Source organism: Strongylocentrotus purpuratus, unplaced genomic scaffold (genome assembly GCF_000002235.5).
Source record: "Strongylocentrotus purpuratus isolate Spur 01 unplaced genomic scaffold, Spur_5.0 spur5_scaffold_1, whole genome shotgun sequence".
NCBI classification, from domain to species: Eukaryota; Metazoa; Echinodermata; class Echinoidea; order Camarodonta; family Strongylocentrotidae; genus Strongylocentrotus; species Strongylocentrotus purpuratus.
The window spans coordinates 5,149,318-5,161,925 of record NW_022145594.1 but is presented as its reverse complement, the minus strand read 5'-3'; the positions used below and the strand labels follow the sequence as shown (position 1 = coordinate 5,161,925).

Genomic DNA, 12,608 nt, shown 5'->3' with positions numbered 1-12,608 from the left:
GATATTGAGAATTCATATACAGTGAAACCTGTCTATAAAGACCACACAAGGGAGACAAGAAAAGTTGTCTTCAATTACAGTTTCTTTTAGTGCATGTTTCAATGAAAAACCATTTTCAAGGGAAACAAAAAACATTGTCTTTGTAGACAGGTGGTCTTTCTATACAGGTGGTCACTAATGCATGTTTGACTGTATAATTTTTATTTTAGTGAAATTCTTGTTGTATTATTAGTCTTTATGTTTGAACCGTTCTTAATATTGATATCCATTGCTTTCTTTCAGGGTTCTATTGTGACACCAAGGGCTTAGAAGACTACGTGGATAACAAATGTCCAACCGGTCACTACTGCCCTGAGGGCACTACGTACGACACACGGTTTCCTTGTCCTGGTAAGTTATGATGCACCATACTTGATATAATAATAAAACAAAGGAAATAATCATAAATTTGTGTTAATTTCCATCATGCCCATAGATGTTAAAGTGACTCGGTAACATTGTTGAAGGTTGATTAAAAAATTGTGTAATTCTGTATTTTTGTGTTTCTTGCCCTGGTAAGTTACTATGCACCGTACTCGAGGACGGTCCTCAAACAAAAAATTAAAACATGTCAAATTGCAAAGAGGAGTTTGAAGCACAAAATGTCCTGGCTAAGTTCATAACTGGGTTCTTAGATGCTATCTACTGCAATCAGAGCCATTCTTAAAAACATTTCAAACATATACTTTTTGTTTCGGCATATCCATCTCAAAAACATTTGTTCTCCATCGATATTAGGATAAAACCAAGGAAATAATAATTAGAAATTTGTGTTAATTTCCATCATGCCCTGGAGTACTTAAAGTGCTTCATAGATGTTAAGATTCAAAGGTGATCATTTTCAGTAAATTACAATAATTTCCATTTACATAGGATATATCTAAAACGACAGATTACTATAAATTGTTATACTTGGGTGTACCTGGAATTACTAAATCACTATGAATTCATGTAATTTCTCCTTGCCTAGGCGGTACGTACAATGACCTCTTGAACCAGACGTCGGAGCAGCTTGCCTGTAAGACCTGTCCAGCAGGTAACTACTGTCCCGAGGGAAGTTCGACCGCTGGGATCGACTGTCCGGCCGGATTCTACTGCCTGGCTGGACAGTACTCTGGCTTCCAGAACCCTTGTACATTGGGAACCTATGGGTGAGTGTGCAAAATTCCTATCTTTTATTGGGGGGGGGGGGGAGGGGTAAGCAGCTCTAAAGATAACGTTTCAACCATGAAGAGTACTTATACAAATATAACTGTGTAATGCTTGTTGAAATAATGCTACTCTTTGTAATTTAAGCGCAATTGCAACTGTGTTAACCAAGCAAGAAAATGCAAGATAAGCACATTTCTTTTTCAACACAGGAAACAAAGCTTTGCCCCATTTTCCCAAAATGTTTTGGAAGTAATTCTCAATATATTTCGCAAATTTTAACCACAGACTTGTATAAAAGTACCTTTCACAATTTGCCTAAATCTATGCATTTTGTTCTTGACAGCACGGACGTGGGCTACGAGAACTCATCCCAGTGTATCACCTGTCCCGCCGGTAACTACTGCCCCTACGGGAGCGCCAACTCGCCCACGACCTCGCCCGTCCCATGCGACCCCGGCTCCTACAACCCAGACGAGGGTTCCGGTCACGCTTACAACTGTCGTCTTTGCGACCAGGGGAGGTCTTGCCCGGTGCCGGGATTGACCAACAGCTCTCATCCTTGTGCAGAAGGTTTGTAGTTTGTAGACGTTGTACAGCAAGCGCCATGAGCGCCCAGCAGAGGCAGACATTGTAGAGCAAGCGCCATGAGCACCCTGCAGAGGCAGACATTGTAGAGCAAGCGCCATGAGCACCCAGCAGAGGCATACATTGTAGAGCAAGCGCCATGAGCACCCAGCAGAGGCATACATTGTAGAGCAAGCGCCATGAGCACCCAGCATAGGCAGACATTGTAGTGCAAGCGCCATGAGCGCCCAGCAGAGGCAGAAACCAGTCCTATACTAGAAGCCCTCTTTATCATTATCATGATTATTACTTAATTTTATATTGACCTGTTTGACATACTATTTGCATGTATTTTATATGTTGCATTTGTATTTGTAAAATTAAAGATGATTTAACTTTGAGCTGTGACTTCAATTTTTTAAATCAATAAACCTAATCATTGTATTTTGGCAAAAATTGAGCCATACGATTCAGTAAACTGCCCTAGAAACAACAACAAAAACGCCTTCAAAATGTATGAGTAGACATATGGTAGTGGGGTCACTGAAGTCCACTAAGGAAATTTTAATGTATATGTTATAAGATACAGAAATATGATGTGCTTTACATTACATTTTGCCTGTAGTTTTTGTAAAATATTTTACCATGCCATACGTAAAGGAGGATTTACTTTTTTTAATGAACACTTGACCTGGTTCAAAGTTATAATGGATTTCTTGTCATATTTGAACTGTGAGAGTATTCCTTGAATACCAAAGCACCTTATCCAGGTAGCTCGGCTGAGGGTGCTATAATAATAATAACACAGCGCTATGAAATATTTGTAGTAAGTGCTATATAAATGTTACTATTATAATAGTCGAAGCAGTCCTTTTTGTGTGACATCCAAACATGGAAGATTGAGAAAGTTCACAAGCTGTGTTTCACCATGTACCAAGGCTCAACTTTATATCTACTTTGGAAAATCATGACTGAACTAATCATCATAGTCTTTAAAAAATGCTTTTTATTTACAGGGTACTTCTGTCCAAACGGAACCATCACTAACGATCAGTACCCCTGCGCTCCTGGGTCATACACAGGGTCAACCAGTTTGACCTCACCAGATGAATGCTCTGCATGCTGGGAAGGCTACTACTGCAGCTGGGGCACAGGTCAGTGACCTCACTTGAACTTTTACCTTTTGAATTAGGAAGAGTGGGAATGTAAGAGTGTCATAGGTAAAGAAAGAGAATGAGAGAAAGAGAGAGAAAGAGAGAGAGAGAGTAAGTTAAGTGGGAGAGATGATATTTTGTTTTTGTTTTGTTGTTCACATTTAACCTAAATAGATCGTCTCATACGTAAGATTTAATGAGAGAATGCAAGACAAGGATAGCTATGTGACAGAGAAATGATAATGTGAGATATGGGGATCATATTAAGAAGCAAAATGTGTATTTTAAAGGTTCCTGAATAAAAATAAAAACATTGAAACTGAATTCTTAAATAAATACGTAAAGCGATGAAAAGAGAGAGAGAGAGAGAGAGAGCGCGCGTAACCAGCCATTAACAATACCCACAAGTAAAATCATAAAACAGAGATTTACAAGAAAAACATGAATATAGAAATTCAAACTCCAATCATCTTGCATCTGCTCCACCCGTTTTACAGGAGAGACGGTCAACCCACCGCAGCCCTGCAAGCCTGGCTACTACTGCCCACTCCAGACCCCGAGCCCTGACCGCTACCCTTGTCTGGCCGGAACGTTCTCCTCCTCGTCCAACCTATCAAGAGCTGACCAGTGCACCCCCTGTACTCCTGGCTACTACTGCCTTGGTAAGTAGGGCTTGAGATGCAGTAGATGTTGACCGGTATGATAATCAATATGTGACCTATGTCCATTTCAATTCAGCTCTTGTAACAAGAGACATGTATTCATGTTTGAAGGCCTCCGGTAACACCTCCGAAAGTCTTCGAGTTATGAATACTTACTAACTAGATTGAATGATTATTAGAAAAGATGATTTAGGAATGGAAATTTTGTCATTTATGATATCATTTTTATTACTTTGCTGGAGTTGTTGTTGTTTTTCTCCCTCTTTTTCTTCTTCTTTTTCTTCTTCTTTTCCTTCTTTTCCTTCATTTTTTCTTCTCCTTTTCCTTGTCTGGCTGGAACTTTCTCCTCCTCATCCATCCTTCTTTTTCTTCTCCCTCTTCTTTTTCTTCCTTCTCTTTCTTCCTTTTTTTTTTTCCTTTCTTCTTCTTCTTCTTCTCCTTCTTCTTCTTCTCCTTCTTCTCCTTCTTCTCCTTCTCCTTCTCCTTCTTCTTCTTCTTCTTCTTCTTCTCTTTCTTATCACAACCATTGTTATCATTGTGATTCTTATGATTCTGGCGTTTTGTCCTTACCCTGCTAAACAGGAGGAGGATCCACGGAAGACAATATTTGTCCACCAGGCTACTACTGTACTGAAGGGACAGAGTTTGCTGAGCAGCATGGCTGTCCAAACGGAACGTACAACACAGAGTACCAGAGAGTCAACGTGTCACAGTGCATGACCTGTCCACAAGGTATGTTCCACTTTCAAACAGTCCTGGGGGGTGTTTCACAAAGATCCTAAATTGAACTTACCTCTAAGTTGGACTTATCTTTAACTTGGACTTCGCAATTTATATGGAAAGCCGTTAGCATGTATGAAAATATTTTGTAAAAGTTATTTTAAAAGGCGTAAAATGTTGGCGTAAAATTCATATTTTCTATTATCAAGGAGATTTCATGTTCTTGATGTGGAATTCATGAAAAGTCTAAAATACTTGAACTTTTGCTTTTAATATATTTTTTTAAAGGCTACAAATGGTTTTCTGTAATTTTTAAGTCCAACTTGGTGTTAATTTTGACTTACATGTACATGTACATGTAGTAGCTTTGTGAAAAACCCCCCTGTTTGTTCAATAATGCAGGTAGGAAACAGGCACATGTGTGACCAGCAGAAGAGTGCAAGTACACATTTTGTTCTAGCATTTCAATTCTTCACTTTTGTGATGGAAAGATAAAGAAATGATGCAAAGAAGTATTAAGTAACCTCTGTTCTTTTTTCTCCACAATTTTTGAGGATGTTTGGACTGAATCTATTTTGTATTTGTAGAGGTAGTCAAAGAAGTGCAAGGATATTATGATGCGTACCGGGGTATTTGCAGAAATTAACATTTATGAGTGAGGATAATTGATATAAGTTACAGAAATTTCAGCAAGTTTGCGATATACTTGTGGCAGTTGTTATTAGCAGTAAGTGTTCTAAAACCAGAATCTGACCCACTTCCATCCTCTTCACGTAGGTTCTTACTGTGAGTACGGAGCAGTGAACCCGATAGAGTGCCCTGCAGGTTCCTACATGCCTTACGGCGTGGACGTCAACGATACCCTCTACGGATCACCGGCCAAATACCAAGACAACTGCATCGACTGCCCCGGTGGATCCCGCTGCACTGCCAACACCGTCTATCCGTATGATTGCGGTACCGGAGTCTTCTCCAAACCGGGGAAGAGCGTGTGTGAGACTTGCGAGGCGGGGTATTATTGCGACAACGTGACGACGTCGTACACGGATATGACGACGAACAAGAGATGTCCGGCAGGGTTGTACTGCACGACGGGTCTGAATGCGTTGGACGAAGCAGTGAACTGTAGCCTCAGTCACTACTGCCCTGAAGGTAACGGAAGTGTGTAGTGGAGTGACCCTGGGAAGAGGACATTGAGCAGTGTTTATACAAACTGTACTCTTATCCTCAAGTTCAAATGCTCCTCGCAACCAATTCCATGCAATTAGCGGCAAATCCCACCTGACAGTGGTGAACCACATATTCGGACTAGGAATAACTAGATTTCATGTCTGACAAAATAAAAACAGGCACCTCTATTGCGAAGTTTGTAGGCATGCAAGATAGTTTATGCTCAATTTGACAATGAAACGCTGAATTACAATTGAAAATTTTGATGAATGAAAGTTCATTTCTATTAACCGTTTGTAAACTTTGTAGCATAGCGGTTAACCACACCCTCAACTATCATTTTAGTACCCACACTCCGGCATCCGCACCGATTGGTACCTTGACAGGCAACTCTACTGCCATTCTTTATCTAAAGTGACGAAACAAAATTGTTCAACTCATCATTCTTATTGCTCACAGCCATGCCTCAGGTGCTAAACTACCCCATTAGTACCTACAACTCCACCTTCAGTATCGGTGCCGACACCGACTGCACCCCCTGTGGTGCTAGCGGGTTCTGCTTTGCTTTCCTCTTTACTACATGAAGTATCTATTTCTAATGCAAAATAACGACTTTACCCATCAATATCCCCCCCTCACAGCCACGTGTGAGAAGCTAAAATTCCTCATTAGTACCTGCAACTCCACCTTCAGTATCAGTGCCATCACCAACCGCACCCCCTGTAGAGCCAGCTGGTACTGCTTTGCTTCCCTCTTTACTACATGAAGTATCTATTTTTAATGCAAAAAAACGACTTTACCCCTTATTCTGACCCCTCACAGCCACACCCGAAGAGCTCAACTGCCCCGTTGGTACCTACAACCCCACTCTTGGTATCGGTGCCATCACCGACTGTACCCCTTGTGATGCCGGATCGTACTGCTTGGAGGGTATCTCTACGCCCACAGCAGAGTGTGATGAAGGTTTCTACTGCCCTACAAACATAGCCAATGTATATGCCGTGTCACCAGCACTTATCGGATCCTATGGTCCACAACAGGTGATCTTGTAGAACTTTGATTCAATTTTTATTTGAACTTGAATTTGAATTTGAATTTCAGTTTCAATTACAATTTTGTTTAGATTTGTGATTGGTATTTGGATTGGGATCAGGATTTGAATTTGATTCTGATTTTGCACTTGATTTGAAATTTGAATTTGAATCTGAATATTAATATGCTTAAGTGATAATTACTCCTTGAACAATTTCTTGCACTAATCAATTACACACCTTCAACATTGGACACAATGCTGTACTTATCCCTTATCCTAACCTTAACCCTTAATGTTAACCTTAAGCTAACCTGTAACCCAACCACAATCCTGACCTTAAATTTATATCCTTGGCCAAATAAATTAAGGACCTATTAGCACGGTAGCGATTTCGGATAACTAATTATTCTCCCTTTACAAAGGAAGCAAGCATACTTTTTGAAGAACCTTTGAACATCTGAAATAGCCTTTTCAGAATTGTAACTAGGCGTTGATTGAAAGCCTTTACAGGATTGTAACTAGACAGTTATTGACAGAGCCCAGACATTGACTAACCTTCTAAACTCTTTAAATATTGTCATTTTACAAACGTTTAACAATTGGCTGTTTCTATACAAATTCCTTCCCTTTAGCTTCCTTGTCCTTCAGGCACCTACCGAGACACGAAAGGAGCCGGCATCCTGGAGGACTGCATCCCATGCCCGGCAGGTGAATACTGCCCTCAAGGTATCGCTAATGGTATCATCTGCCCTCGGGGGTACTACTGCCCTGACAACTCAACAGTGCCTGTACCTTGTGCTGTTGGTCGCTATGGAAACGACACTGGTGAGCTTAGCTGGATTCATTTCAATTATTTGAGGATATTTTGGACGTTTCATTGTTACCTGACAGAAGCTACATGCTCTTGTATGTATTTGTTTAAAAAATATGTATTTCTTGGTATACAAGACTTTATTGGTCATTCTAATTTTGTATTCACCATAATTTAATTGCATTATTTTCATATTTCTTAAAAATGCTGAATAAATAATAATAAATAAATAAATAATTGGTAGTAATTTACTTCAATCCATACAGAGGGATTTTGAAGTGAATGTTTGAGGTGTTAAAACCATTAAATAGTAAGCTTAACTTGTTATGATTTACAGGTGGTAAAGCATTGACCGACTGTCCACTTTGTGACCCTGGTTGGTACTGCGATGCCCCTGGTCTTCAGACACCCAGGGCCCAGTGTGACCCAGGTTATCTGTGCTACGAAGGGGCGTATACTTCCACCCCTACGGATGGACTTACAGGAGAGCTGTGCCCAGCAGGAGGGTTCTGCGTGACAGGTAGGCAAGATCGTTTTAGGGTGTGGATGGTTGTGGTGGTGGTGGTGGTGGCAATGGTGATGGTGATGAAGATGATGATACTGATGGTGGTGGCAGTGATAGTGGTTGTGCGATAAAGGGCATGTACTTCCGCCCAAGGTAGAAAAGATTAGGGAAGGTTGTTTAGGATGGGAATAGTAGCAATGGTTGTGGTGGTGGTGGTGGTGGTGGTATTGGGGATAGTGATGATGGTGGTGATAATGCTGGTGTTGGTGGTAGTTGCGATTATAGTGGTGGTGGTGATGGTTAGGGTAGAGATAAGTGGTGCTATAAAGGGGCATATACTGTACTTCCACTCCAAGGAATGTAGTTACGGGAGAGTTGTTTTCAGCAGGAGTTTACTGTGTAACAGGTAACTCTGAAGCCATGGTTGTGGTGGTGGTTGTAGTATTGGTATTGAAGGTGATGATTATATTGGTGGCGACAGTGTGGCGGTGATGATGACTTTTGTGGGTCACATCATTTAATTTATATTTCGTTGATATGTGCATTTCGTAGAAACTGTTCTGATTATGGTTACCGTTCTGTTTCCTTCTTGGTAGGATCGTTCTTGAGTGCCCCCTGTCCTCCAGGAACCTACAGTAATGTATCAGGTGCTGTGGATGCACAGGGATGTGAGGATTGTGATCCAGGGTACTACTGCAGCAATGCTAGAACACCAGGTAAGTAAGGTCAAATGTCACTAAGAGATACACGAACCATGACCTCGACACATTAGCATCACACAGAAAGCACTCTTAATTGCCATTTATAAGTTGTGCATGCATCATTGGAATTGCATGGTAAATAGTAGAGATTTACTGTATTGGAATGTACACATTTTTTGGCATTGTATTAAATTGATAGCCTTAAACTAAAGGTAATGCAAAGTTTGGGGAAATTCTGAAAATCGGATGGATAGTAATTCTTTAAAATTTTGATATATTGGGATGCTCCTGTCGATGTATTTTTAGCACTTGAAAATTTAGACCCTAAACCACTTCTACTTTTGAAATGAAACAATCAAAAATTTACTCGTGCTCCCAGTAAATTTCAAATATTTCAAGTAGCGCCTAAGGCCATTCCATTGTACATTGAACTATCCATACAATCATGCCTTCCATAATCTTTTGAATTTATTTTTAAACCTTTCAAGTCGTTATAACCTTGAACAGTACCTATGATAGTTGGTCATCTTTTGCTCCCTTATTACCTACTCTACCATGCATTTCTGGCAACTACTCTACTGGTTAATACAGCCTACCAAACTATCTTAATACTATTGCTTAGCTTAACCTTGTGGACTCCTTTTCCATGGTGTGTTTGAAATGTGAAATGTTACCTTTAATATTTACCCTTGCTACTAAAGAACCCACTGGACCAACACACCAAACTATCCCTATAATCTTATTTCCTTTAACCTTCGCGATTTTCAAAGAACATTTCCTTAAATATTTATCATCCTTGCTACCATAGAACCCACTGGACCATGCAGTGCTGGTTACTACTGTACTGGAGGGTCAAGCACACCGAACCAAACGGTCACCCAGCCGGGCTACTACTCTCCGGTCGGCTCCACCCAGCCGTTCCCCTGCTCTCAAGGAACCTACATGCCCTTTGACCGGGCGGGAGAATGCTTGACCTGCGAGGCAGGGTATTACTGTGAAGAGGAAGCGATGACCAATATGACCACTTGTCCGGCAGGTAAGCAGTTACTGTAATAAATATATTGTTAGGCTGTTAGCCGAACATCATGTTCATTTCAATAAATCATTTGTAATGATGGGAACATGTTCATAAGCCGTGCAGTGTAATAATGCCATTTTCATTCTGTTGTAGCGTCATGCAGGAATTACTATATTTGAACTTGCAATGTCCATTTGTTGTCCATTTTCAATATAATGCAAGACATCAGAGTAGAACTCAAAACCTATCCGAGACTGATCCAAGCAAACTGACTCAATTTACATTGGAAATCATGCCAGACCAACTTTAACCCTTTTTGTTCATGTAGGACATACTCATAAGCTACTCATGAGGGACCTTAATTCCACAAGACTTGCTCTCAACCAAGGTCACCTCACCTTTCTATTGTAACGCCATATTCTGTCACATTTGTAATGTGTGTTATGAAAGAAAGATTAATAAAACTTGAACTTGAACTTGAACTTGAACCGTTCCCCTCCTTCTTTCCCTTTCCTCTCCAGGCTCCTACTGCCCAGAGGGGTCTATCATCTACTCCTTGTGCACCACTGGAACATACTCTAACCTGACCTACCAGGTACACATAGACAACTGCACCATATGCCCTGTGGGTTACTACTGCAGTGATAACGGTGACATCCAACCCACAGGGAAGTGTGCTGCGGGCCATATCTGTTACCTCGGAGGTCTCTACGCTACACCCGTCTTCAACAATGACTCTACAGATGGTAAGATTGAGATTTCTTTTTCTTTTCAGAAGATGATTTTCATACTCGGTGTTAAAGAGAAGGTTGAGTTCTGGGAAGAGATGAAAAACAATCTGTGAGCGTTATCATTGTATTATGCAAGTGTGGAAGAACATCAGATATGAAATGTTCTCTGAAAAACATGGCTCTTCAAATGCCTTAATATTCTAAATATGGCATGTAACATCATAAAAATCAGGAAAGATTTTTATGCCACATGTTTGTGTAGTCCCGTATACTTCTTTATGTGTACAGTGCTTGTAACTCTACCAAGACTGGGCCAAAGTTCTTATCTTTTTGATGACTCCACAACCTTGCAGTTCACACCAATACTTATATGCTACATGATCAACCTTTTCTGATCGATTCCACAACGTTTCTTTCACAATGCAATCGCATGACCAGAACTGGTCTATACATTTAAAGCTTATCTGCCGTAGTTTATAGGAGGGATTAGACTTCCCTGCAAGGTCACTGGACAGGTGGTTATCTCATCAACTCAGCTCTCAGTTAACATAAGAAAAAGAGGATCATGGGGTCACCGATTAGGCATTGTTTGTTATATAGAGGGCGCAAGTAGCTGCAAGTAGTGCAGTGGGCCTTTAAAGATTGTCTCCACTGGTAATTACAACCAAGTTCGTGAAAGAATACAGCATCTTTTTTTTAAAGGCCTAACGGAGGAATGTCCACCAGGATGTCTCTGAACGAACTTTTGTAGTATTGAAACTGGCAATGGATGTATTTGATGCTTGTCTTTCTATAAACAAGTCGCTTTCCACCCCTATTTCATGAATGAGCTGATCCTATCCCTCCATATTCTCCATGCTATTTTTAGGTCAAATCATTGTGACATGGGGGGACCAGTGTCAAACGGGCCACTTCTGTCCCCTTGGAACTACGCTCATGGAAGAATGTCCTCCAGGGACGTACCTGAACTACAGAGGGGCAGAGTCGGAGGATGAATGTGTGTCTTGTAATCCTGGGAAGTACTGCAAGACAGCCGGTCAATCAGCAGAAACAGGTAATGTGGCTTATCTTCTTTGATTGCTTGAAAAATTTAAGGTACAACCTTAATTTTGTTGTACAGGATATTGTCTACTTTATAGCAAACAACACTGGTGAACATCTGAAGGTTAGGCTCTATTTTCTAAAAATTATGTAATCTTACTGAAACGTTTGTTAATTGACATATATATATATTATAATGGATTGAAATTATTGTGCTCTAAGCAAATTTAATGTTATTATTATTGTTATCATATCAAATTGAAATTGCAAAGAATAGAGAATTGTTTTTAGTGAATGTGCAGATGTTAACTTTTGACTCTTCCCAATTTACAATTATCATGGTAATCAACATACAAAGACTGCCCAAGGGAGACAAAAAAGTGATCTTTATAGGCAGGTGGTCTTTATGGACAGGTTCCTATAGTACACGTGTCGATGAGAAACCCTTTTCAAGGGAAACAAAACAAATGTGGTCTTTGTAGACAGGTGCGGAGCTGCCAAGTAGTACGTTTTTAACGTATTAATACGTTTTTTTTTGGGAAAATACGTCTGTACGTTTTGCTGTGCCAAAATACGTTTTTTGAAAGTTTCGTGTATGGCTGTGCGAACGTGGCTAGCGGCTGGTTGTGAGATCCAGCGTATGCATAGTTTTGCTATTGCTTTGTGTCGGCGATTCCTGCAGCGCGCACGCATGTACATTGCACACAATACAGGGGATGTACACCGGCCACTCAAAGACGAGTGCATTTCCCCAGGCCATCCATACACACGCTAATGACACATATCATCAGTGCACTGCAATACACACACAGTGTCAGTACAAAAAAGTCCCGATCTTACTCCCAAAAATCCATCCCAAAAGCCAAATTTTGCTGTCAAAAATGCGGAATCGAAGCCATATTTCTAAGGCTCACGTGGGGCTTAGCCCAGTTTTAAGAAACAGCTTCACCAAAAAAGCGCTAAAATCAAGAAATCAGCGATTTTGTTACCAGTTTTTTTGCCTATTGCAAGCCCTTTGAATGTGATGGTATCTTCAAAAAGCCAAATGAAAAATAAACACGGACCTGCTGATGCATTGACTTTATGTACAAAGTTGATTGCAACTCTAGACTTGCCTTGTGCTGCAACTTAGGCATAGAACATCATCGTGTGTTGCGCTGCAACACACAATGATTCTTTTAGTTTTAAATAATGGACTTTTGTAATAAAATAGCTAAATATATTTAACAAATCTTTTTTTTTTTTAAATCATTTTTTTAATGATTTTTTTTTTTTTTTTTTTTTAAACTGACAGGTCGGCAGCTCTC

General features: G+C 40.3%; 1 protein-coding gene across 1 annotated transcript in view; it reads left to right on the top strand.

Moving 5' to 3' along the window:
• Window positions 1–12,608, top strand: part of LOC585963 — a 140,194-nt gene that overhangs the window by 14,180 nt on the left and 113,406 nt on the right. The window contains 14 exon segments of the mRNA XM_030978245.1: window positions 283–390; window positions 1,010–1,190; window positions 1,535–1,761; window positions 2,772–2,909; window positions 3,407–3,571; window positions 4,154–4,303; window positions 5,069–5,443; window positions 6,284–6,501; window positions 7,127–7,319; window positions 7,643–7,825; window positions 8,407–8,526; window positions 9,320–9,547; window positions 10,051–10,275; window positions 11,129–11,335. Of these exon segments, the coding sequence (XP_030834105.1) occupies window positions 283–390; window positions 1,010–1,190; window positions 1,535–1,761; window positions 2,772–2,909; window positions 3,407–3,571; window positions 4,154–4,303; window positions 5,069–5,443; window positions 6,284–6,501; window positions 7,127–7,319; window positions 7,643–7,825; window positions 8,407–8,526; window positions 9,320–9,547; window positions 10,051–10,275; window positions 11,129–11,335 (2,718 nt within the window).